The following is a 27,162-nucleotide window of genomic DNA, read 5'->3' as shown; positions in this document are numbered from 1 at the left end:
TCTCTCGAGCCCTGAGACGGACAGGTTGGATGATCACGTTCATTTCCCCCCCCCCCCCCCCAATACATTTCAGAAACTAAACCACAACTTCTAAAAAATTGTAAGGAAACTGAATGCGATTGAGCGTCGAGTTTGTCGTCTCTAAAGCCAAAGGAAGGGAGAATTGGCCAAAGCAGCCGCGGCTTTGCCCATAATCTCCAATGTTGATGAAGAAGGCATTCCCAGCAGCGATCCCCTTTCTGCATGAGGGTTGCCCGGTTATTGTAATAAAGGCTCAAACCGAGGTTCATTGGGATTGGGTTGTGTGGTGCAGTTGCAGGGAGCACTTTCTGTTGGAATCCGAGTCCCGGCTGTCATTCGCGCTCTCCACAACGTTCAGAGAGATCCCGATTTGGAGGTGTAGGGGCTCCCGGTTGACGGGGCTGGCCCAAGCCGGATTGGAGATCTTCCAGAAGACTCTTTTACGGATTTCCTGAACTCGGGCCTCGTGAAGCAGTCGAGTCCCGGGTTCCGGCAGCTGTTTGTGTGCGCCAAGCCCACGGTGATTGGGAACGCATAGGTCTGCATGGAGTAGTACGCCCTGTCCCAAGGAATGACGTTGAGTTTGACCAAGACGCCCCAGAATGTAATCAGGTGGTTGGGTAACCAGCAGAAGAAGAAAGCGATGATAATGATGGACCTGGTCGCTCGGGACTTTCTCCTGGGGGTGTTTGCTGCCTCAAAAATCTGAGGGGGAACAGGTAACAGACCGTCAGCGTGACCATGGGCAGAACAAAGGCGAGCACAATCTTCTGCATGTGGTAGAGTGCCAGCCAGTACGGGAAATCCAGCAGTCAGAGGTGTTCGCCGGCGGCGGAGAAGACAGCGGTGGACAACGTGGCCAGACCAGCGACCGCCCAGAGAAGGATACTGATCCATTTCCCCGAGCAGGACCACCGGCGACTCCTGGTCTTTTGGGCTGACGCCACCGACCAGTACCGGACAATGCCCATAGCCGTCAGGAAGAAAACGCCGGCGTACATCTTCATGACTGATCTTGCACAAGGCCAGCTGAAGTCCAGAGCTGTGTCCACCGCCAAAAACGGCAGGGTCATGAAGAACTGGAAGTCGGTCGCCGCCAGATTGAGAATAAAGACATCGATGGTGGAGGATTTGTTGCGCCCTGGCTTCGCCTTCATCAGAAGACCAGGAGGTTTTCCACCACACCGACGGCGCACACCATGGATGAGGTCATGGAGATGCTGATCCTCAGAGCGGGGGAGCCGTCTCCCTGCAGCTCCATCTTATCCAGGCTGCAGTTCTGCTCTGTCGACCTCGAGGAGAAGTTGTGCACCCACACGGTCAACATCAAATGATCCATGGTTTCCAGCCTGCTGCATTCGAGTGGCTCTTGACTTACTAATGAGACCAATTCACATCCCAGCCTCAGCACCAAAGCAAGAGACATCAAACAAACGTGCTTTTTTTTTAACGATAGCAGCTGCTGGTCCGGTGTGCGGCTGAGGGCCAAATTTGGCCACAGACTCGCGGAAACTCGGGGACCTCGGTTGCTTCTCTGGTCTTTAGGAGTCAAGGCGGATCTCCGGTTTGAATCAAGTCAACCTGGACTGTCCGCCCATCCCGCGCTCCCATTGGCTGTGCCTTGGAGGATTCTGCACGGCCACGGGTCCAAGGACGCGTCACTCGGGCGTGCGCCCTGCCACTGTCCGGGGTGCTGAAACTGAAGGTTTCGGGGGGTGGAGGTGGTTGTCCGAGCAAGATCAGAATAAAGCTCTGGACCTTTATTTGCATTTGTTTGGTTTGGCGATGTAATAAACGTTAGAGTTTCCGAGTTGGAGCAACGAGGAGCTGGACGATCAATGGGTATCAGTTAATGAAGAAAGGTTCTGGGATTCTAACCCGTTCCATCACCCAGAGGAGATGGGGCAGCTTCTCAAAGAGGGCAGTCACCCGGGGTACCCATAGGCATTTCCTCGCCCCCCGCCACCCCCACCCCGAAGGCGAGAAATTAATTTTGTCCATCACTCTGGGAAATGGCCATTCCAATCTGTGGTGTCGCCTGTGGCCGAGGGTCATTGTTCGTAACTCACTGGCGAGAACTTTCGTTTTTTGTGTGCTCTGCGGTAAAACCGGGACCAGGTCTCTCGGTGCAGTGCTTCGGCGTATCGAGCCACAATCCACGGCTGGAGATTAAACAGGAACCGGCCGCACTGCCAAGAGACACCTTGGTCGTGCTGACCATTCAGAGCTCCTCGCCGAGTGCTCATCTTCCACGGGAAAAAAGCTTTCATTTTTGGACCTGAGCACATTGTTCCATAATAGTCCAATAAAACTATTTTGAGGATTTCTATTAACTTCATGTTAGGTACCAATCAACGCCTCAGTTCAAATTTTCTCATTGATGCGTGTGTTTTGTGCCCGCGTGGTCCCGTAACGGTGTGTCAAATTATTTATCTTGATGAAGGGTCGCGAACCGAATCATCCACTGACCCACAGATGCCGCCCAGCCCGCTGAGTCGCTCCAGCTTCTCAGCATTCGAGCATCTGCAATTTTGTGTGTCTCCAATGTCCAATAATACTGACCAATATTGTTTTTTAAAGTTTGCTTCCAGAAAAATATGGGGGATTATGATAGACAACTTCAAGATGAGCATAAAGATAATTTCAGATTTGCTGTATCACGGAGGAAGGTGGAGAAACAGTAAATTAACATTTATTGAATTCAGCTTGTTTCATTATGGAGAAATGTAAAACCACCAACTGTCCAACAATGGAAAGAAAGTGTATATTTGATGGAAAGCATAACAGCTAAACTCCATCTAAGGACTGATGTTTTCAACATCAATTGGTTACCGAATGATTAAGGATTTAACCTCTGGTAATCTCAGTGGGGGGGAGGAGTTCGACAGGTGCACTCTACCTGTAATGGGAGTCATGTAGACAAATGAGATTGTTATTGTATATAAGTGCTTCTATAGTCATGACACAATGGTAAATTCTATAAGATTTACTCTGATCCTCTCCTCTTTAAGCTTGTAAGTGTCACAATGGGCATATCAAGAAGTATAGGTGACTGCATATTGGTTAGAATGAGGTTAATTGGGTGCCTAAATCTATGATGCTTCATGAACAGAATTCAAATAAGATAGATTGATGCACGTAACAGATCTATGTATTTTGTTTGGATGCTCACATGATATGACTGCATGTGGAAATAAAAGGTGTTTAGACACTGCACTGGTTGAACGGACCTAAAAATGTTTTGCCGCTGATTTTTGTTTGTACTCAGCATCTGATGCCTCTTGTGTCAGTGTCCAACAATAGTTGGCCACCATTGAGAGATTCCAGTCGCCCTGATACCACTTTTCCACAGTCACAATATCATGGTGAAACCTTTCACCACGTTCGTCACTAAGATCAGCAGGGAAAAAGTCCAAGTGCGAATGCAGAAAATGAATTTTCAATGACCTGTTGTATTTCATAGTTTTATAAGCTTGAAGTTGACTTAAAATATGGCAGGAAATAACAAAAATAGGTTATTTACAAAAAAAAAGGAAAAAAATCAATGTGATTTTTGTGATCAGCAGTCCAAAATCCATAAAATATACCCATAAATGTCAAGGAAGCAAAATCTTCATTGACCAGTGTAATTTGCCAGCATCGCCTCCCTTAATCTCTGAAGCCAAGATCTTGTTCTTCTGACTAAAGCCCAGCATCGGGTAAAATTCTGGAATTATCTATGGATTGAATCACAAATCCAGCACCTGATGAGGGCCTAGCTAGTTGTTCCGAGGTTGTTCACTGAAGGGGTTTGGGACCCTGACTTGAAACATTGAGTAACCTCCTCTCTCCATGGATGCTGCCAGATCCACTGAGTTTTTTTTCAGCCTTCCTTGTTCATTGACTAAATGACATGGTTATTTTCATTGATGTAATTATTCAACAACTCCCACATCATTGCATCTTGTCACAGCCAGGTCTGGATGTGAACTGGAGAGGTCTGTGCCTTTTGAATTCCAACCATTACAGTATCATGTTTTTTTTCTGCCTTGGAACACATGAGGGAAACGTTTATATAAAAAAAAGACTGACAATTCTATTGCATCTTCCCCTGAACTCAGGTCAACGCAGAACACTTCACAACTTGCACACTACTTCTGAAGTATGGTCACTTTCACCACTTAGAGGCCCAGTCACCTGATGTGTGCGCAGCAAGCTTCCGTAGGCAGCGGCGATCTCTTCCAGGGAATGTGGGAGAGTGGGATTGGAGTTGGGCCCTGAGCCAAATATTGACCAGAATATCTTCCCTGCTTTTCTTTTGAAAAACAGCTGTTTTCAAAAAAAAAGTTTCAGTTGAACATCCCTTCCAAAAGTTCTTCAAATACATATCCAGCCACATTGAAAGTGATGAGATTTCTGCCACTATCAACATTTTAGGCAATGGTGTTCTGACTCACCTACTGGGGAAAATTTCTACCCCTACCTCCCACCCATATAATCCTTATGCCAATTACTTTAAATCTGCCACTGGGTTTTCAATCTCTCAGCGAAAGAACAGATACCTCCTACATATTCTCCCTGCTGCCGGAAACAAGCTAGCCTATCTGTTCTGACAGGGGTGTCAGGCCCGAAACATTCTCTCTCTCTCTCTCTTCTCCCCGCCCCCCACACCCCCCCCCCCCCCCGCCACCAACACATCATCATATCTGACCTTGTTTTCAGCATCTTCAGTTTTCAATTCCAGTGTAAAGCTTTCCAATCCTGAGATTATTCTTTTACTTCTCTAACTCACCTTATTAAATTGGTTCATGATGTGAAAATATTTGTCTCAGCCACTGTTTCCTATTTTTTTTCCGATAATCCCTCACCTTTTTTTTTCTTCTTTTTGCAGTAATGTACTGGGTATTTTTTAAAGTGTAATTTATCGGAATTTTTGCTCCTGTCGTGCTACTGCAAGCAATGAATTTTGTGACAGATGGATTAAGACAATAAATTCTGATTCTGACCCCACTCTTTGATTGAAGATGATGTCTGGAGACATCCACATTCAATTAATCAAATAATTGTACATTCAGACAAATATATGTAACATAAATACAAATTTAATAGGCACATTTTATGAACAGATATTTCTTTCAATCTTCTCCCACCTCCATTCCCCACAAAGCTTGACAATTATTTGTTCACCACTCTGTAACGGTACAAGAGGACAACCTATAATTTCGCATTGGCAAATGGACTGCCTGACTTTTCAATTTGTAACTTTTGCATTGAATGAAATGTCATTGTAGCGGCAGCTTCACTGCTAACTGAAGGATCGCACAACCAGACAGGTTGAGTTCAGTGAGCAAAAACTGATTTATTGCAGGCTGCCTGGCTGGTCTTATACCCAAAGCCCAGACCTGGCTGAGAACTGCGCTGGGGGGGCCCCAACGTCACCGGGGCATCACTTGGGTCCCCAAGCACGGGCTTCTGAGCCCGGTGCTGAGGTTGGGAGGAAACCCCTGACGGCGCCATTTTGGCCAGCTGCCCCGCCGCGTGCGTGACAAGCGGGGCTGGTTCGCCTGCCTAATGGCGTACCGCCGCATTGTCATTTTTTTCTCTAAGTTAAAGGGTTGTTGATTCCGTTCCCACCTCGGCAGGATGAGCACAAGGTTAAAGCAGAGACTCCAGTACATCAGCATACCAATGGAAATAGGGTGCTATATGTCTATTTAAACCATGAGCCAATCTATCCTGTTGGGTAAAGGCCTCGTCTGTGCTCTGGGCTATCCCGAAGAACAAGCCATTCCCTTCATTACCCTAACCAACATTTCAAGATTCCTATATTGTCATATTAATAGGACAGAACGTAATATTACACAAAATTGGCTTTTCCTTGCCATTGTCATTAATGTTGTCCGCCATTCCTTAATACAAGAGAGAGAGAAGCAAAAGAGAGGCCCTTCAGAGTCACTGAACGCCCGTGGATTCAGGTCCACACTCCTGCATCCTTTGCAGCTGGCACAAGAATCCTGTTCGAATCATCGGCAACTCAAACTGCAGATCCAAACTTCTGACACGATCAGGAAGCCTTCAGGCCCTGAAACCTTCAGGAGCCCTCAGCTCCCTCTCAAATCCTGGCTCCATTACCTGGTCCCCCTGAACCAGTCTCTTGCAGCCCATGCAGGTCCTCTGACCGCAGGTCACCCACGGCCTGATTCCTCAACCACTGAGAACATTATTGTCAAATGACTTGGATCTTGGGTGCTTGCAACATGAAAATCATTTTGTCCAACAGTAGCATAAGAACATAAGAAATAGAAGTGGGGTAGGCCATCCAGCCCATCAAGCCTGTACTGCCATTCAATGAGATCATGCCTGACAGCCTCATCTTCACCTACCTGCCTTTTCCCCATAATCTTTCAATGACCCTACTCTGTAAAAATCTACCTAACCTTGTGTTAAATATATTTACTGAGGTAGCCTCCACATCTTCAGTGGGCACGCATTCCATGTGCTGAGCGGTAACATAGATTCATCAGAATCTATGGAATGGTATAGGGACACCAATACCCCTAACTATAAAGCCCTCCAAAAGGTAGTGGACACAGCCCAGGGCATCACAGGCAAAACCCTCCCCACTATTGAAAATATAGAGAGCAGCAGCAATCATCAAGGATCCACACCACCCAGCATGCGCTGCTGCCATCAAGAAAGAGATATAGGAGCCACCAGGTTCAGGAACAGCTGCTACCCCTCCACCATCAGACTCCTCAACAACGAACTCAATCACGGACTCATTTAAGGACTTTCACTTTTGCACTTTATTGATTTTTTAAAAAATTATCTCTGTATTGCACAGTTTGTGTACATTCATTATCTGTTTACAATTCTTTATTTGTTACATGTATATGTTATGAACTGCCAATAAGTGGTAATTCTGCCTTCCCTGCAGTAAAAAAAATTTCAGGGTTGTACATGATGTCAGGTATGTAAATCTGAAAGAATCTAAGAATGCATCATTGACTGTAAAATGCTTCAGTTCATCGTGTGTTCCTGAATAGCACTGCAGGAATTATTTTGTTTTCCTTTCCTTTGCATGAGAGACTGGAAAGAAAACGGAAAAATAAGTAAAGGTGGAAAATATATTGGAGTTACCAAGCTACTGAGGTGGGGGCAATGAGCTCACAACTCCTGGACTCAAGAGACAAGAGTAAGGCACATCTGAACCTAAAATGTTCTGGATGGTGACAATAAAAAAAAAATCAGGGGAGAATGGTGGAGAGAATGAAGGAAAGCATAAAAAAATGGAGAAAAAGAAATTTAATTGCAACCGCACAGGCATCTTTGAAATTGGAAGGTTTTTAATGCAATGCCTATTGTACACCCTCAGAATCCACGAACCTTGGAACAGCTGCAGAGATATCCATAAATGACATGCTGCAATGTTTAAATTAATTTTAAAAAGAACAAAATTGAATAAGACAATGCCTTTTAGTTTAGACCAATCTGATGCATTAGTGAAAACCTACATTCTGTGTTCTCTCTCTCTCTCCCTCCCCTCAGCTGGTTTTTAGCATCTCCTTGGTTTTGAAGTTACATTAGAATTGTTATCACATGTTACAGGACGTGGGACTTACTGTTTCCAAAATCATATAAACCTGAGCGGTAACATAAATAACACAGATTGTTCACCTGAGTCCCTTCCAATAAAATCTGATAGCAAAATGTTGTTTTAAAATAACTGGTTCCAGGAATTGATTTTTCACTTTGGCTGACAGGAAAGGCAAAGAAAACATGATGACTTCAGAATGTCGCTACTTAAAACAAATGTTTGAAGAGAAACACCAGTCAGACTGTCAAAGAGATTGATGGCTTTTCCTGGGAGCTTCAGAGTCTTCCAACCCTCCTGTCCCTTTGCCATTTACAAAAAAGACAGACAACGAGGAGCCTCTAAACAATTTTATTTCAGGTTTCTACAAATATCATTGATATAACAAATTGGCTACAATATAAACAGAAAAGGCTGGAGGCGCTCAGCAGGTATTAATTTCAGATTTCCAGCAGCTGCATTTTTATTTACAGATCTTCTAAACTAGTTTACTTTTCAAATTGTGAAGAATTTGCAGACCCCCAGCATAGCAGATAGTTGTGGAGAATAACAGTCTCTCTGATAACACTGGTCAGCAAAGATTTTGCTTCCTTAACACTTTTGGGTCTACAGGTATTTTATGGATTTTGGACTGCTGAAAGTTATCTTAAAATTTTCCTTTCAAGTTTCCATTTTTTTAATCTTATAACCTATTTTTTAAAGTCGACTAGAACATTGCCCATTTAGCAAGCTGTTTTGGTCAGTCCAAGCATGCTCTCAGGACAGGTGCTATGCAAATATTGTCTTAGGCTTGGGCATGCTTCGACAGGATAGAGGCAGACAGATTATAAAAGCAGCTCACATCTACAGATGCTGTGCATTACATTGATATAGATTGAATGCAAGTTGATGCACATGTTCTTCAGGCAATAGCACAGTGAGGGGACTTAACAAGAGCATTTATTGCCTTCAGGAAGATTCACTATAGCAGTAATGTCTTGCAAATGTTGCAACAGCTGGGATCCATTCTGTTAACATTTGTGGTGAGTATACACTTAAGGCTCAAAGACACAGCATGACAATACTTATTAAGAAAGCCTATGAACTCTACTTCAGTTGTAAAATTGGTGACCAAGACAAATCCTGGACTCCTCACATTTGTTGTGCAACATGTGCACTCAATCTGAGAGCAATCTGTTAGCACTATTAAACATGTTAATGTCAATAAAAATTAATGTTTCTCTGACTTCCTATGTGATACAGCAAATCTGAAATTATCTCTGTGTACAGCTTGTAGTTGTCTATCACAATCCCCAATTTTTTTTCAGGAAGCAAAACTTACAAAAAAGAATTGTTGTCTAGTGTCAGAGGCTCTTCTTCAATTCAACTAATAGCAGCTTAGATGTAGCTCTCAGGCGTGAAATATGAACTCTGTTTCTCTCTCCCCAGATGTTGCCTGACCTGTTTTGTATTTCCAATATTTTCTGTTTTATTTCAAAATGTCAACATCTGCAGATTTTTTGGAGTACTCTCCTGGAGAAACTCAGTGAGTCGCATGGCATCAGAGGGAGAAAAACAATGGTTGACATTCTGGATCAGAACCCTTCATCAAGACTGAATAAAGAGCTCCAACCCAAAACGTCGATTTTTTTTTTTCTCTCCCATAGATGCTGCTCGACCTGCTAAGTTCCTCCATTAGACTGTTATTTTGCTCCAGATTCTGGCATCTGCAGTCTCCTGGTTTTTCTTTGGGATTTAGAATGTATCAGCTGATGTTTGGCCACGTGAGTCATTCTCTCATCAGTGATTGGCCATCTCTTCCATGGCTCCTTATCCTTTCTCAGAGCTGGTGTGAATGATCTCTTGGTATAACTGGATTTTTCACCCACCCTGCCTTTGTTTGATGTTAGCTGCCCTTCAGCTCGATCCACTGGCTCATTGGGTATCCTTTCTCAGAGCTGGTGTGAATGATCTCTTGGTATAACTGGATTTTTCACCCACCCTGCCTTTGTTCGATGTTAGCTGCCCTTCAGCTCGATCCACTGGCTCATTGGGTTTCACTCTTCTCTTCAGTTTTTTTCCACCTGAACCATTGGGGAGGAAATTGGTCAGTGGTGGTAGACCACTGGTCAACAGGCCTGGGGCCATTTTCCCCACTATTGAGACCTTGCCGTGTGAGTCCTGTTTAATAGGTGAGATGGTTGAGGAGGTGAAAGCCTACCAGAATTTCAGCTGTTGGTCTTTGCTCTTTTGGTCTTATGCCAATTGTAACAAAATGAGAAGGGCTAACATTTCTCCAAATGTTTTACGGTACCAATTTCAGCAACTTCAAGACGGCTGGCTAATCTCCCTCATTAACCTTTCACGTATAAGCACCAAATTTTATTTCTATAGGAAGAGATTTTGATGGAAGCACATGGAGCTGGAGTTCGTCATACAGCCACTTGAACATCCTCCATTACTGAATAATTTCCAATCTTAAGCCTCCACTCCACAGTGCATAGTCCCCATAATGTTGGACCTCTGTGGACCAGCTGGTGCCTTGCATTCATCTTCCACAGGATGTTCATGGCTGCTGAGTGGAACATTCAGATTTATGGGAATTCCTTTAAGTCCTGTTATTGAAACTATTAGAATATCACCATATTGGTTTAATTATTTTCATAAATCGTGTGTTCCTACAGCATTACCACAATAGAGTAATTAAGTGCATGTAATGGATCATATTCAGAATGATAAATAGCAGATAAAATTTGAAGGAAAATCACGAATGTTAGCTGCTGCCAGAGTAATATAACAAATAAATCGTTTTAAATAATTGCGAGTCTGTCAGTGTATGACCTTCCATTAAATATAGCAGCAGTGAGGAAACAGTATATTTTGCCACACAAATTATAGGCTCTAGGTTAGTGGAGCCATCTGGCCTCTGGGTTAAAGGGTGAAAAGTTTGAAGACTGCTCTGGGAAAGGTCGAAGTGACCAGAGTCCTCTGGGCTAGTCCAGAGGTAGATCTATGTTTAGAAAGAAACAAACACTCCATACCCTGGAATCTTCAGCAATGAGAAAAATGAAGAGACTCAGTGGGTCAGACAGCGTCCAGGGGTAGAAATGGTCAGTCGCTGTTTTGGATCAGGATGCTTCATCGAGACTAAAGGAAGAAGGGGGTGTATTGAGGGAAGGATAAAAAACGTGGAAAGGAAGGGGGAAAGGCTTAGAAGTGTCCAGTATTGGACAGAGGGCGAGAGGTGGAAGTAGAGGGAAAGACCGCTGGAAGGGAGGAAGATTAGAAAGAAAGTTAAGATTGAGAATCGGGAAAGAAGTAGAAATGATGAAACCAGATCAAGATGGTTACTTAAATTAGAAAAAATGATGTTCATGACATTGTGTTTAAGAGCATCCAGAAGGTGGGTTTGTGTAACCCTCCTGCTCTGTCTCCACTGCCTCTCTCCTCTCATTTCCCCTCCCTCAATACCAATATTTTACAGGAGTCTTAACAGCAGCTGTTAAATCTGAGAAGCCTGTAAAGTAAGATATTTATGGCACACTGTTTCCACACTTTTGGATCCTTACCTAATTCCATACAACACAGACCTGCTCTTTCAAGGTTTGGAATAAAAACCCAGGACTGATTCCACACCGTAATTGTGCGAGAGGTTCAGATGGTTTACATATAATGATGAATCTCTCGGACCATTTAGGATTCATTAATCGCACTAATCCCTTCTAATACCATTCTGATCCTATTTAGTATCACACCAGTGCCCTCCAATGGAACACCATTCCTATTTAATACTATGCCAATCCCAGAGAGTACACACTAAATAGAGGCAGCATTCGACCCCCCCCCCCTTGAGCCTGAGACCAAAGCACTGCTTTCCCTCTACATTCCCAAATTCCTTGATTCCCTTAATATCTAAATGTTTATTGATTTCTGTCTTTAAACTGTTCATTGACTGTACATCCACAATCCTCTTTGGTGCAGAGTTCGAGGTTCACTATCCACTGGGAGAAGAAAGTTCTTATTATCCATGCTGATTGGCTGGTCCTTCATTATGACACGACAACCCCTGGTTCTAGACACTGCACCTAATTGGCTTGTTATGTGCACTGTTTCAGAACTCCAAAGGAAATGGGCCATTGACAATTTTTCTCAAGCAAAATATTTCAGTAACAATTGGGTCTAGAGCAGTGATTCTCAACCTTCCCTTCCCACCCACACCCCACCTTAAGCAATCCCTTATTAGTCACAGAGCACTGATGGCATAGGGGTTACTTAGAGTGGAATGTGAGTGGAAAGTAAATGGTTGAGAACCACTGGTTTAGATGCAAATATAAAAGTTTTTTTTTCCTTTGAGAATTGAGAAATGACATGATATGATTCCAGATCCCCGCTGATAATTGTTGGGTATTTTATATATGGAAGGAAAATTGGGTCGTGTAACCAGTAACAACATTATCTATGGCAATGGTTTCTATTTTTTGCAAAATACATGAGACTGCAGAAATATAATAATTGCTGTGAGACATCTTTTATTTTCAATAACATCAAACTGATCGCTTCCCCTTCACGTAACACTGAATCCTTGTTGGGCTTCAATTCCTGCAGTGACAGTCATTTGAGCTCTTCACACGTTCATCTGGGCGCCCAGTTACAAAAGAGGGAGGAAAGTTGAAAGGAAGAAATGGAAAGGAAGCTGAGGGAAGGACTGCTGTAGATTTGGAATTGTTTAGAAAGCATTGACTCAGTCGCATAGTGTGTGATGAGATTCAGAAGATGAACCAAAGGAACTGATTGAGGACTTCAGGAGGGAGAAGTCAGAACACAAATCAGTCCTCGTTGCAGGGTGAGCAGTAGAGAGGGTGAAGAAGGGCTCGCCAGTGTTTATACTTTGTGAGGAGTTTGATGAGATTTGGTATGTCACCAAAGACTCTTGCAAATTTCTATGGAAGTACTGTGGAGAATATCCTAACAGGTTGCATCACTGGAGGTGCCAATGCACAGGACAGGAAAAGGCTACAGAGGGTTGTTAACTCAGCTAGCGCCTCCATGGGCATCAGTCTTCACTCCATCGACGACATCTGCAAGAGGTGGGGTCTCAAGAAAGCATCTATCCTGAAGGACCCTCATCACCCAGGCCATGCCTTTTTCTCACTGTTACCATCAGAAAGGAGGTGCAGGAGCCAGAGGACAAACACCCAATGATACAAAAAACAGCTTCCTCCCCTCCACTGGCGTCACAAGGGCTGCAATCCACAGTGGGGGACACCATCGGGGGTGGGGGGTGACACCAAAATAACCATCTATACATTTTTTGTGTTGCAAAAATGTATTATTTTTTTATAAAAATATCCCTGTAGTTAGTTATAACCACAAAAACATTTTTCGTAAGCCCAGCCTTGTATCAATATACCTACAAGGTTAAAACTCTCTGCTAATTTACTTTTTGAACCTTCTAATGTGCTCCGGTCAGAGCTGTCATTTATTACCCAATGACATTTTGAATCACGTGTCTGCACGCGCCACCAGCAAGCGCTGTTGTTTTTGTTACTGCTGGTACTTTTATAGTTGCTGCTTTTGTCAAATTTTCTGGTGTTTTAGCAACAATAGCGTGGTCATTAGTATTTGTGAACCAAGATCAATAACTTTTTGAGAATGAAGTAGTATGATATTGTAATTTAAAGGCATAATTATAATTTTGCTGGTTGTTTATCTCACTACTATTGCTGTTACATTCAGTGATATATGGAAATTACGATTTATGAATAACATTAGTACAATAACGTTACTAAGGATTTTGCATGGTCTGGTACGGGACGAGGTCCAGGGAGGGGGGAGAGGGTGACACCATGAGTTAAAATTGTGTATTTAAAAATTCCATTGCAATTTTTTTCACATGTAACGCACAAAGATACTGTCATAAAACAACAAATTTCATGACACATGTTCATGCCGATAAATTCTGATTCAGAATTGTGGGTGTGACTGATGTTTATTGACTGCCCCTCAGATGTTTTTGAGAATGTGCCTCATGAGGCCAAATGGATGGGTGTGGGAATGGTTTAGTTTAGACATACAGCACGGTAACAGGCCCTTTCAGCCCATGAGCCAGTGCCGCCCAATTACACCCAATTGACCTACAACCCCAGTACGATTTGAACGGTGGGAGGAAAGTGGAGCACCTGGGGGAAACCCACGTGGACACGGAGAGAACGGACAAAATCTTTACAGACAGCGCCGGAATTGAACCCTGGTCGCTGGTGCTGTAATAGCGTTGTGCAACTGCTACAATAACCGTGCCGCCCCTTACCAAGTTACTGAGAAGAATGGTAAACTTTCTTCCCAGAAGAACATGTGAACCAGAGGGCTTTTCCTTTCACAATTACCTTTACCGTGTTCAAGGGCTAAATGGAAGCACATGTTATAATAACCTCCACCAATGTAAAATTGGAATGGAATCTCAAATCCTTCCTTTGTGGTAAATGGTCAGGCTAGTTATGAATAAAATAAACAAAAGAATAATTGAAAGAAAATAAGAAAAAGTTTCAAAAATTTATGACAAGTTTCCGAAGTATTCACTTGACTCTCATGTCCTAAGTAGAATGCTTGGTTATAAGAGATATCGCTTATGCACTTACTGCAGAATCCAAGGGCCCAGTATGATTCTCCAAATTAATGGTGAGATAAAGTGTGATGTTCCATGGGCTGGTACTCCTCCAGATGGATTAGATTTGCCACTGATCTGCAGATTATAGATCCATCAGTAGACAGCTTCCAGCAGCCCAGTCTATAATGTGCTAAAAACATTTGGCACTTCATCAAAGTCACCTTCCGCATGACTCTTAACATCCCACTCATTGAACCCTGACACAATGAGACCTCATAAGCCAATGTACTAGAGCAGAGATGCTGAACTGACCCATTGTCCGTTAGCCAACTCCATATTTAATTTATTTTATCTTGAAATTTAGAAGTACAGCATTGTAACAGGTCCCCGAGCCCACGCCACCCAAATACATCCATTACCCTATTAACCCTCTAATTTTTTGGAGCACGGGAGGAAATCCACACAGACACTGGAAGAAAGTACAAACTCCTTGCAGGCAGCGCTGGATTTGAATCCGGGTTGCTGGCGCGGTAATAGCGTCACGCTAACCGTTCCGCCCTTAATGGGGCAACATCAACTGCTTCCTTGGGCAGAGAATTTCACAGATTCACTCCTCTCTGGGAGAAGCAATTCCTTCCCATCTCCGTCCAAAATCTACTCCCCCCTGAATTTTGAGGCTGGTTTCCTGTGCTGCTCATGTGGCTAACATGAAACAAAAAGTGAGTGGAGAATACCCCTAGACAAATACCTGATGGGCAGAAAATTACAGGACAATAGAACTGATTGAAGATCTATCAAGAAGGAGCTGGCAGAAGCACAGAGCAATGTGTGTCGTGGGCCTTCATAGTTCTGTTTTAAATTTTTAAAAATGTATTTATTTACAGCATGGTAGAAGCTGGTTCCAGCGATTTAAACCCATGCCACCCAATTACACCCAAATTAACGTTTTGAAGAGTGGGGGGAAACCGGAACCCCCAGGGAAAACTCATGCAGACACGGGGAAACTCCTGACAGACCGCGCAGGATCTGAACCCGAGTCACTGGCGCTGAAATAGTGTTGTACCTACCATTCCTAATGTTCATAACATGATGCTCAGTTCTGAACATTATAAATAGTTTGAATTTAATCAGGTTCAGATTTTCTGATGAAGGAGTTAATTTAAAACATTGGAACATTTTAAACACGGAACAATCATCCCAGCCTGTGGCGTGGGAGGAAGGGCTCTTTCTGTCTTTTATCTACAGATGCATGAGTTTGCAGCCAACAGTCAGGCACTCAGAGCACATGAAATGAATCGAATGAATGTCTCATTTATGCTGCTTGATCCACGTTTTCTGAAAGAGCAGACATCTGAAGTAACAAGGATTGTAGTCGTGGGAGAGTCTGCACTGACCTGAAGGATCAGATTGAAAGGATTTGAGGTTTCATTCCCACTGATAACAGTTGGATAACAAGCTTGTGTTGAAATGCATCGGTGTGTTACCTTAATGTGCTTGCATATTTAACTGCAATCAGGTGAACTTAACAGAAGAGAATAATTATCTTTTTGGCAGTTCCCACTCAACAAATGCCTGCTCAGAAAATAAAGCAGATGTTATAGAAAATGGCTTGGAGCGACATTAATCTGGCTTCATCACTTCTTCACCTTGTCAAGGGAATTCCTTTCACCTGTCCACAATGAAAGCAGTAAAACATGAAAGTCTGCAGACACCGTGGTTGAGTAAAAACACAAGCTGGAGAAACTCAGCAGGCCAAACAGTGTACTTTATATAGCAAAGATAAAGATACATAACCATCGTTTCAGGCTTGAGTCTTTTATCAGGGTGTGAGCAAAATGTAGGCAGGTGCCCGATCGAAATGGTGGAGTGGAGGGGCGGTAATAGATGGATAAGGGAGAGAGGGAACACTAGCAAACAGGGGGAGGAGGGATTGCTCTGAATGGAGAGGGAAGAGGGTGGAGAGCTGGAGGAAAGAAGACATTGGAAAGAGATGGGACAGAGAGCGGAGTAGGCAAGAAGAAGCCGGAGATATCAAGGTAAATGCCATCTGGTTGGAGAATGCCCACGGGGAAATCGTCTCGTTCCTCCAATTTGCAGGTGGCCTTGGTGGAATAGTGAATGAGGCCACAGACAGAGGTGTGAGCATTGGAGTGGGGTGCAGAATTGAACTGGTTGGCCACTGGGAGTTCCTGTCACTGATGAGGACAGAGCAAAGGAGCTCAGCAAAGTGATCTCCCAGTCTGTGCCCAGTCTCTCCGGTGTAGAGAAGGCCACTAAGGGAGCACCCCATGTAGTAGATCATTCCTACCACAATGAAAGCAGCCAGGGGAATTCTGTTTTGTAATTACCGCAACATTTCTGGGTCAAGATCCACAATTCCTTTATTGTCAAGTACATAATATGCAAAATTCATCAAAGTTTCTCTGCCAGAAAGACACACAAAGAGTGACCCTACCAATAAAGAGAATCCACCCCTCCCCCCCAAGAGACACCAAGTTTGGGAGGATCCAGCTCATGCCCACAACCTCTGCAGCCACACAGCACCCGAGGTCCCTCTCCCTCTCGGCTGGCATGGGGGTTGGGGGTCTTCCTCTCCAGTGCCCTGCAACAGTCCGTTCTCCCCAGAGGTCTGGGCTGCCAAGCATGGGAGCTACCACCTTGGGCACCGACCCGCCCCCCCCACCCCATGGGTTCACCCACCTTAAAACGCATCACTGGCCGGACAGGTTAATAAAACTATGAAGGGTGTAGGATGAGGTGAGAAGGTTCACATGGATCAGAAACTCTGATGAGGACGAAACGAATTGGTTCTGTGCTCTATGCTCTGAGTCGTTCTATCCATGCAGGTAGAGATCAATAAGGACAGGACAAGCGCATTCAATTCTTTTGCTTGCTCCACCTGATCAGTGCCCTGTCCCCCCTTCTCCCATATTCTTTAGCTCAATCAATTAGGTCTCGGTGCCACAAGACTCACATCCACCAGGTTCAGGAACAGCTGCTCCCCCTCCACCATCAGACTCCTCAACAACAAACTCAAGCAGGGACTCATTGAAGGAGTCTGACTTTTGCACTTCATTGTTTTTCTCTCTATATTGCACAGTCAGTTTGTTTATATTTGTTTACATGAATATATTGAGTTTTATTTGCACTACCAATAAGTGGTAATTCTGCCTCGCCCACAGTAAGAATCTCAGGGTTGTATGTGATGTACGTATGTACTCTGACAAAAAAAATCTGAAATTTAAATAACTACTGTTTGATTATATTTAATCGTTTGGCCTCACCTGTCTTTTGTGGTGGAATATTCCAAAGGTTCTCCACTATTTGAGTGAAGAAACTTCTCCCCATCTCACTCCTAAACAGTTCCCCCAGACCCATGATGCTGGTCTTCCCCTTCGGCCAGTTCAGTGAGGAGCTTGTGAGTTTCAATGAGGTCCTCTCTCACACATTTAAATGATAACCCAACCTCCCTTTATAAGCTGGTCCTGCCATCCCAGATGAACCTTTGCTGGATTCACTTTTCCAATGGAACTTTGTTCCTCAGATAAGGAGATCAAGGTTTGGTTTCACCGAGGCCCTGGATATTTTGAATAAACAACCTTCTCCTGTACTCAACTGATGGCCAACACACCTCTTTACCAACTGCTGCATCTCGTTGACTGGTGTACAAAGGCATCCAGATCTCGTTTCACTGTCTCAGTCTATCATTATTCTCATCTGCTTTCCTTCCTATCTGGTCCACAGTGTCTGCTGCATATCTGACCACCCTCAAACAGTGCAAATCACACTGAAGCATTTCCTCATACCTCGCACAGCTACAGAAGCTGATCATCAGTGAGACCACCTGACAGCTTTGTGTGCAATTTCTTCCCTCCTGTTATTAATTCCTCCTGCATCTAAAGGGGCAATCTTTACAGATGTGTGCATGCATGTACACACATATGTAGACTGCTTGCCATTAGACTGATATGGGTAACTGAGCACATCGATAGAAAGATACCCAATGCCACATCCATTAATACACCTGACCTGATTCCATGCTCAAATGACCCTGTTTAAGATTCTACTCACTCTGCTAGAATTCTGTTCATCGAGCAGCTTCATCCCGTTCAGCAATCCAATTCAATCCAAACTCATGAATGTGAATAATGAGGAAAATGGTGGCGTGGGTCCAGCCCGCAGCGGCTACTCTGGACCACGGTTGCTGCAGGAACTCTCAACCTGGTGCCATACATATCTTTTCATTTGATGAAGTTGGACTTGTATCTCTGCGAGTCGTGTGTTGCAAGTGGGAAGCACTGAACAGGAAGGAGCCGTTCCGAGCCACTGCTGCCAAGTTGCGGAGAACCCGTCCACTGAAGAACGGAACCAGGGTCGGTCTAGAGGAGGAGGTTGAGTTGCTTTGTGCTGATGTGGCCTGGCGGCTTTTCAGACTCATTGGGTCTACATCGGGGGTGTCCGCTGCCAGAGGTCGAAAGGAAAGGACGGAGCAGTGGAGTCGAAGGTGGCAGGAGCTGCGGAGCCGTGCCAGGTTCAGAGGTCTAACGATGCCGTGCTCTGGGCCTCACGGAGGGTTTGGAGGTCTAGAAGATGCATTGTCCTGAGCCTCATGGCAGACGCCGCTGGAGCTATTGGGATGTCCGTGAACTATGACTGTGAGGTTGCCTGTTTCCCCCAACGCTGGTGGACTGTTAACAAATTGTCCTGGAGAGGACAGTAACCTGACCTGTGATGGCTGCACGACTAGCAGTCCGCAGCGGCCCCTCAGGATCGGAGAACGTTCTTCTCCACTTGAGCTGGCGGACATTTGTAACATCTAGATTGCAACCAGTCTCTGAAAAATTAATTGCCCGTAGCACTGTTTTCGTTAAACAGCTTTTGTAAAATCACTGTGGTCCCAGGAACGTTGTTCATTTTAATTCCGTAGTACCTGGTGTTAAAGCGACAGTAAAGGCTAACTGACTGACTGATCACCTCTGTCCTGCACTGCTCCAGTGAAGACAGTGGTCCAGTAACCTGCAATTTAACTGTTAAATGTCTCCATGTCACATTGGCTTGGTTCTGCAGATGTGGTTCACTGGCTGTCAAGCCATGAATATGGTGGTGTAATGATTAATTGATGGGACATTCAGGATAGATCCTGACCTAATGATGAAGAAGCATGAGTTCCAATCCCACCAGAGCAGACGGACAATTTAAATTCAATTTATTAAATAAATCTGGATGTTTAAAAGTTGCCCAGATTATTAGCCAGAAAACACCTCAATAGTCATAAAATCACATCTGGTTCACGGATGGAAATTGCTATTCGTGAGCAAAGACCCTCTGTGGGACCCCAGACCCATCCATTTTTAACTCTTCCTCAGCAAATTGTGAATCGGTGAAACACGAAAGTCCGCAGACGCTCTGATTGTAGTAAAAACACCCAGAAATGTTGGAGGAACTCGGCCCGTCTCTACTGACCTTTCAGGCCTGAGCCCTTCTTTTCTCACACTTCCCTTTTCCCTCTATCTCCTTTCACACAACCAGATGGCATTAACATCTTCTCTGGTTTCCGTCAACCCCCACCCCCCCCTTTCTTCCCTTCATTGTCTTTACCCCAACTCTGTCTCTATCTCTCTTCCTTCTTCCCTCCATCTCCTTTCACAGACCCAAAATCAATTCTCACCCCTCCTCTTGTCACATTCAATTAACACGTTTTGTTGGTCTGGACTCCTCCCCCTGCCAGTCTTCAGTCTTTATTCCTACGTCTTCCTGTTCTTTGACTATACTATACCCTATGGACGCTGCAGGACTGGCTTCCTGCAGCATTTGTGAATCAGTGCCCCTTGAACGGGCTGCTGTTCTCACAATTCCCACCATGTGGCTCCAAACACAAGCCCAAAGCTCCTTTCCCCTGACCGTCCTGTTCTTTCTACTCCTGATTCCTGAATCCATGGAGTGGCATCACATAGACGCAGCCAGAAGAGGCCACTCGGTCCACCACATCCATGCCAACCATCAAACACTTGAACTTACCCCATTCTTTATTTTCTCCTGAGGCAATAGAATGTACATGCCCCACTCTGACAACACGGGAGGTTAGGATCACCAGAGCTGCTACCCACAAAACCTGAGCTGCTACCCTTCACAGAACCTTAGGGTCACCCTGTCATTGAAACATCTTGAAGAGCAGACACTCAGCAAATCATGAAACATTGTGAATCCCGGTTCATTTATTAAAATAGAAATTGCCCATTTAATAAAGATCTGAATAGGGAGAGGTACAAAAGAGAGAGAGAGAGACGAATGAAAGAGAATGAGTGGAAGAGAGAGAGAGATGGGAGAGGGAGAGAGATGATTGAACCTGGAAATAAAGCATTTGATGATAGCTCAGGGAGAGGGAAATGATTACAGCAAGAAAAGTTAATTGGGTTCCAGTTTCAATTATATATTAGTTCTGTAGATGTGAATCCTTGGTTGAAAGCAAACTCATGGGTGCTGACTGTGTGTGTGTGTGAGAGAGACAAGAATGTGTGGGTGGCTCTGTGTGTGTGTCTGAGTGTGTGGGTGTGGGGGTGTGTGAGAGAAAAAGTACAGGTTTGTGTGCCTTGTGTGTGAGGGGTGCATACGTGTACGTATGTGTATGTGATTGTGTGACTGAGAATGTGTCGGAGATTGTGTGTGTATGTGGTGTGAGAGGGTGGGTATGTGAATGTGTGTGTGGGTATATGTGTGTGTGTCTGAATGTGTGGCTATGTGAGTATGGGTGGGTGTGTCTGTGGGTATGTCTGGGGGTGTGTTGGGGTGGGAGTATATGTGTGTGAATGTGGGTGGGTATGAGAGATGCGAGTGTGTGGGTACGTGGGTAGGGTGTTTGTGTAAGTGGGTGTGTGGGTGGGGGTATGTGTGCGTATGTGGGGTATGTGGGTAGGGTGTGGAGGTGGGTGGGGTATGTGTGAGTGTGTGGTGGGGTTATGTATGTGAGTAGGGTGTGGAGGTGGGTGGGGATGTGTGTGTGGGTAGGTATGTATGGGTGGGTATTCTGTGAGTGTTTGGGTGAGGGTGTGTGTGGGTAGGGGTATATGTGTGTGAGTGAGTGTGGTGGGTGGAGATGAGTGTGTGGGTAGGTGTTTGTGGAGGGGTGTGTGTATGTTGGGGCGGGAGGGGGCGGAACTCTGTACATAACCGGCGGCAGGGCGCTGGGGGAGCGCAGAGCGCCGGCGGCTCGACACGCAGTTTGAGCCCAGGCTGCCTCTCAAACCCCCCCCGCCACCCGAGCCGGCGGCTGTGTACGCCATGGCCCGGGGGCAGCCGGCTGGAGCTCAGCGGGACCTCGCGGGGAACATGCGGGGCGTTGTCCGGGTGCTGACCACTCTCGTCGCTTTTGTCCTGAGCGAAGGGCGAGCTGCCGGCCACGGCCACTGGGGCGACGCGGTGCAGGGTGAGTGTGCTGTCCTCCGCCCATACTCGGGGGGGTGGTGGGGGGGGGGGAACACGGTCGGCGGGTAAAGCCGGCCCCTGCGAGAGGGGGTCGGGCGGGAGCTGGTTCAGGGCTTCGGCCACTCTCCCGACCCTCGGCAGACAAACCCTTGGATCCCCGAGGGTCGGGGCTGCGTGGGACACGTTGTAAGCCTCCAACAGCCTGTGACTCTTTGTATCTGTGTGGGTCCCAGCCGTGGGCAGTGTTTGGACACTATGTTGGGAGTGGGTGGGAGTGATTTTTGAGCCGGGCCCCCCCAGGAACGCTCTTGACGAGGAGCGAGCCCTGCGCTCACCCCGTGTCCCTCTCTCTCCCCAGAACCTTTTCCGCAGGCTCTGCCCGACCTTGTCTACCCAGTCCAAGTTGACCACCTGGGCCGCTTCCTGTCTCACGACTTGTCTCACCAGCCGAGGCGTCTCCAGCGCCGGGAACTGGCGGCACAGCGGCTGCTCAGCCCTTCCGTGTACTACAAGCTCTCGCACCAGGGCCGCCAATTGTCTTTCAACCTGACCGTCAACCAAGCTCTCTTTGCTCCCGGCTTCGTGGCTGAGCGGCGCTCCGGGGGCGTGAAGGGGGCCAGGCTGAGCCACGCGCAGTGGGAGAGCTGCCACCTCCTCGGGAGAGTGTGGGCACCGGCACAGCCGAGTGGGGTCGCCGCCATCAGCAGCTGCCATGGCCTGGTAAGAGCACCTGGAGCAGGCAGCTCCCGCACCGTTCATCCCGGTCCCGAACAGCCACACACCAGATCGAAGAGCAGCAGGAGGTCACCCAGCCCGTCGACTCCTCCATTTCCCCATCATTCCCCGTAACCTTTCCCTGCTTCCTTGGCCAGAGAATCCCACACCCGCTGGCAGAAGCAGTTCCTCCTCACCTCTGTCTCAAAGAGACTCCCGAATCTTGAGGCCAACTCCCAGTGGAAACAGACTTTCTCTATTCCCTTCTCTGCTCAGGTTTCTAAACTCCATGATTCTTTGCCCGATCCAGAAGGTGATATGTTGGGTATGACTGATGCAAAATGAAACTTTTTTGTTGGGGGGGGGGGATACATTGAGGAAATATTGGCTACTCCCTCCTCTGATCCCACCTTCCTGCACTGGGGCCATGTTTCTTCATCTTCTCTGCCTCGTCACTCCTTCAGGCAGTGTGGTTCAGGCTCTCGCACCCTCTGAAGTCCTTCCACTAATTTCTCCCTGGTCTTGACACCTCCATGTTTGCTCTGTCTTGGCCCCTCGTGGTTTTCCCTGCCTCAATTGCACCTCCCCTCAGCCTCCAAGAAAATGTAACAGTCAACCTGGGAATGTTTCATCTTGAGGGTATTGGAATGGGAGTGAGCCATCCAGCCCTTCAAGCCTTCCTGTCTAGACATAAGATTTTCTACCTCCATACCAGATTTCAGTTCCATATCCCTCAAAGTCCTTAACATCTAAAAATCTGTCTTTGTTAGGAATGAGCACATCCCTCTGAGATGAGAGAACTCTGATGGTGTGTCATGATTGCAATGAAGTTTCTCCCCAATGGTATATCCCCTTTTCTGAAATTTCACCCCATGGTCCTGGACTCCTTAGTCAAGGGAAACATCTTCCCTACCGCTAACTCTTTGCATGTCTCGCTCCCTCTTCTAAACTATAGAAATATTCAATCTCTCAATTTCTCCTCGTTGGAGAAACTCAAAACTGCAACTGCATGGTAACACTGGTCAACCATTTTTTTTCTAGAAAGTTTGCTCCCTGAAAAAAAAAAATTAGGGATTATGATGAGATATCTTCAAGCTGAACACAAAAATAATTTCAGATTTGGTGTATCACGTAGGAAGTTGGATAAACATTAAATTTACTTCCATTGAATTTAGCACGTTTAATCTTATAATGATGCTGACACATGGCACGTTTTGCTGCTGATTTTCATTTGTACTCAGCATCTGATGCCTCTCATGTCAGTGACCAACAATATTTTGCCAGCATAGATGGATTCTAGTTGCTGTGATCCCGCTTTTCCCTGGTCGCAATGTCCTGGTGAAACCTTTCACCATGTTCGTCGCTGACTGCACCAAGATCGGGGAAGTGCGAATGCAGAGAATGAATATTCAACGACACATTGCACTTCATGGTTTTGTCGGCTAGAAGTAGACAAAACATGACAGGAAATCACAAAAAATAGGTTGTATTTTAAAAAATGATGCGTGATAGGAACATTTTTTTTAAATTTGAATTTAGACATACAGCACGGTAACAGGCCTTTTCACCCCACAAACCTATGAATAACACCCGGTACATTTCGAGCATTGGGAGGAAACTGGACCCCCCCCCCCACCCCCCCCCCCCCAGGAATACCCACACAGACATGGGGAGAAAGCACAAACTCCTTACAGACTGCGCGGGATTCAAACCCCAGTCCCGATCTCTGGCCCTGTAAAGGTGTTGCTCTAACCATGCTGCCCTATTTTAATGTGATTTTAGTGACCAGCAGCCCAACATCCATAAAATACCCCCAAAAGTGTGCAGGAACCAAAATCTTTGTTGTCCAATGTAATGAGTCCTGACCAGAAACGCTAACTGACCATTTCTCTCCACGAATGCTGCCTGACCCACTGTCCCTCCAGAATCTTTTTGTCCACCATCTCTGGAACTAATTTAGTGAATCTTCAAATGTATCCATTTTTGGAGGAGACCTGAACTGCATGCAATAGTCTAGCTGCATTCTCCCTTTACCATTGCAGTAACACAACATTGCTGCTGTATTCTCCCAAAATTAACTGCTGCAGTTTTCCAAACCTAACAAAGTTGGGAATTCCAATTCTCACCTTTCCTCTCCCATTCCCCCTATCCATATCCAATTATCACCTTTTGTGTTGGTCTGTGCTCCTCTTCTCCCCCACCGCACCCCCCCCCCCCCGCCCACCCATGCCCTTTCTTTCCTTCTCCCCAGCCTTTCAATTCAGGCACCTGGCTGTTTTTTACTCGTACCTTGAAGAAGGGCTCAGGCGCAAAATGTCAGTTATATCCCTTTACCTCCTCTGGACGCTGCAAGACTGGCTGAGTTCCTCCAGCATCCCTGTGTTTTTACCACAATCACAGTGTCTGCAGACTTTTTTGTTTCACAGAAATTTTGATTTAGCAATTGATCACTTTAATAACTGGGATAGCTGACCCCAATTTTAATTTTCACTAGCTTTACAGGAAGACCGAAGATTGAATAACAGTTTTGCATAATTTTAGATTTCTGGTCATTCCCCATTTAATTCACTGTTTTAGTAAGATTGCAAAGTAAAATCTAATGATGGGAGGCATCATTTCCATCATAGTTTTTCCACCCACAGTGAAGAGGCAGTGAGAAAGTATGCGAATATATATATATATATACTGGTGTAAAGTTTGAGTTTTTAAGAACATGTTTTAACTTTAAATTTATGACGTTGACTATTACATGCATATTACTTTAAACTGCGTTGCTCTTGGCATGGGGGAGCTCTGACGAGCAGGTGGCTGGGACTAGGTGGTAAGTCTGCATTTGAGGGATCAGAAGCTCTGATGGGAGGATGACTGAGGCCTAGGTGAGAGTCCACGGTCAAGGAGTCGGGTGCTCCAATGGGCGGGCTTTTTCTTTTACATGTGAAATGTGGAAACTACCAGATTTTTGGGCTAAGATAGGAGGTTGACTTTGACACGAGTATACATGTTGCACTGTATGTGTAATGGGGGCTTGGAGAGATGCAGCATGGAAACTAGCAGAGTCCATGGCAGTCATCAACATCTCAAGTACAGAACTGTGTATTAATCCCAATTTATATTCTCCCCCCCCACCCATTTTCATCAAATCCACCCATTTTCATCAAATCCACCCATTTTCATCAAATCCACCCATTTTCATCAAATCCACCCATTTTCATCAAATCCACCCATTTTCATCAAATCCACCCATTTTCATCAAATCCACCCATTTTCATCAAATCCACCCATTTTCATCAAATCCACCCATTTTCATCAAATCCACCCATTTTCATCAAATCCACCCATTTTCATCAAATCCACCCATTTTCATCAAATCCACCCATTTTCATCAAATCCACCCATTTTCATCAAATCCACCCATTTTCATCAAATCCACCCATTTTCATCAAATCCACCCATTTTCATCAAATCCACCCATTTTCATCAAATCCACCCATTTTCATCAAATCCACCCATTTTCATCAAATCCACCCATTTTCATCAAATCCACCCATTTTCATCAAATCCACCCATTTTCATCAAATCCACCCATTTTCATCAAATCCACCCATTTTCATCAAATCCACCCATTTTCATCAAATCCACCCATTTTCATCAAATCCACCCATTTTCATCAAATCCACCCATTTTCATCAAATCCACCCATTTTCATCAAATCCACCCATTTTCATCAAATCCACCCATTTTCATCAAATCCACCCATTTTCATCAAATCCACCCATTTTCATCAAATCCACCCATTTTCATCAAATCCACCCATTTTCATCAAATCCACCCGCATGCTGCCTCTCACCTGCACCTGATGGGAATTTATAGCTGCTAATTAACCACACATACTGATCTATGGGATATGGGAGTAAACTGAAGCACCTGGGAAAATGCACAGAACATGCAAACTCCATGCAAGCACCCAGGTGTCGCAAGTTGTGCTACTGTGCTACCCTCTGTGTGTGTGTGTGTGTGTGAGTGTGTGTGAGAGAGAGAGATAGTGAAAGTGTGCATATCTGTTGCTTTTATGAGAATGTGTTAAGTGTGTGACCATGTACACTGTGTGAATAGGAATATGTATGCACAAGTGTGTGTTAATGCATACATGCGTGTGGAAGAGTGCATATTGATGCCGAGCAAGGATGCCATCTGCTCCAGAGACTGACCTGATCTATTCTGAACTCACAGCCAAACAGTTGCCATCTGGGCTGTATGGGTATCACACACTGAGGCAGCACTAGAAAGTAGTCAGGATGGGTTACATTAGTGAAGTGTGTTTCTGGAATAACAGCCATGTCAACATTCCAAAAAGTCCCTCATAGGCTCCAAAGTGCTTTCGGATGCCTTGAGGTCATAAAGAGGCGTTCTATAAATGCAAGAGTTTCTTTTCTTTGGGGATTTGCATAATATATTTAACTACAATAAAGTCATAACATTATTATCTCAACAAGATTTTACTTAATAAATGTGTCGGTCGAGCACAAGAAGTGAGACAGAGATACAGATAGTATCTACTCAATATAACATCACGGATAGAATTTCCAGAACCATTTTAAGACACTGGAATTCTATACATTACAGAATTATTTAGATAATTACATCCACAAATAAATCTTGAGTTGCTTCTCATTTCCTGGAGTTAACTGCTAAATTTATTGCAAGCAGCAATATGGTTCAACAATGATCTGTTTCATTTAAGGATATAAACTGGTTTCATGGATTTGAAATGCACATTCTCAATAGAGAAATAGCTGAATTTTAATTGTGACATATTTTGAGCAGATGAGAGGAATGTCACAAAAAATAG

At 45.0% G+C, this 27,162-nt stretch overlaps 2 protein-coding genes across 10 annotated transcripts in view; one reads left to right on the top strand and one right to left on the bottom strand.

Moving 5' to 3' along the window:
• Positions 1-27,162, top strand: part of LOC138749165 (A disintegrin and metalloproteinase with thrombospondin motifs 7-like) — a 146,798-nt gene that overhangs the window by 5,235 nt on the left and 114,401 nt on the right. For 3 of the 9 annotated variants that reach the window (XR_011348461.1, XM_069910162.1, XM_069910163.1), the window contains exons 1-2: positions 21,368-21,600; positions 21,958-22,319. The exons of the other annotated variants lie outside the window; for them this stretch is intronic. Coding sequence is in view for 2 of the 3 variants with exons in the window: in XM_069910162.1 (XP_069766263.1) it covers positions 21,456-21,600; positions 21,958-22,319 (507 nt within the window). In the remaining variant the exon portion in view is untranslated. Of the gene's footprint in view, positions 1-21,367; positions 21,601-21,957; positions 22,320-27,162 lie in introns of those variants that run through there. 9 annotated transcript variants of the gene reach the window in all.
• rxfp3.3a3 (relaxin family peptide receptor 3.3a3) lies at positions 227-1,360 on the bottom strand. The gene is given in 3 exon segments (XM_069910561.1): positions 227-707; positions 710-1,180; positions 1,183-1,360. Coding segments are annotated over 3 exon segments (981 nt in total). The 3' UTR covers positions 227-375.

This window comes from Narcine bancroftii, chromosome 14 (assembly GCF_036971445.1).
Source record: "Narcine bancroftii isolate sNarBan1 chromosome 14, sNarBan1.hap1, whole genome shotgun sequence".
In the NCBI taxonomy this organism is placed as follows: domain Eukaryota; kingdom Metazoa; phylum Chordata; class Chondrichthyes; order Torpediniformes; family Narcinidae; genus Narcine; species Narcine bancroftii.
The sequence above is the reverse complement of the archived record's forward strand: the minus strand, read 5'-3'. Positions and strand labels throughout refer to the sequence as shown.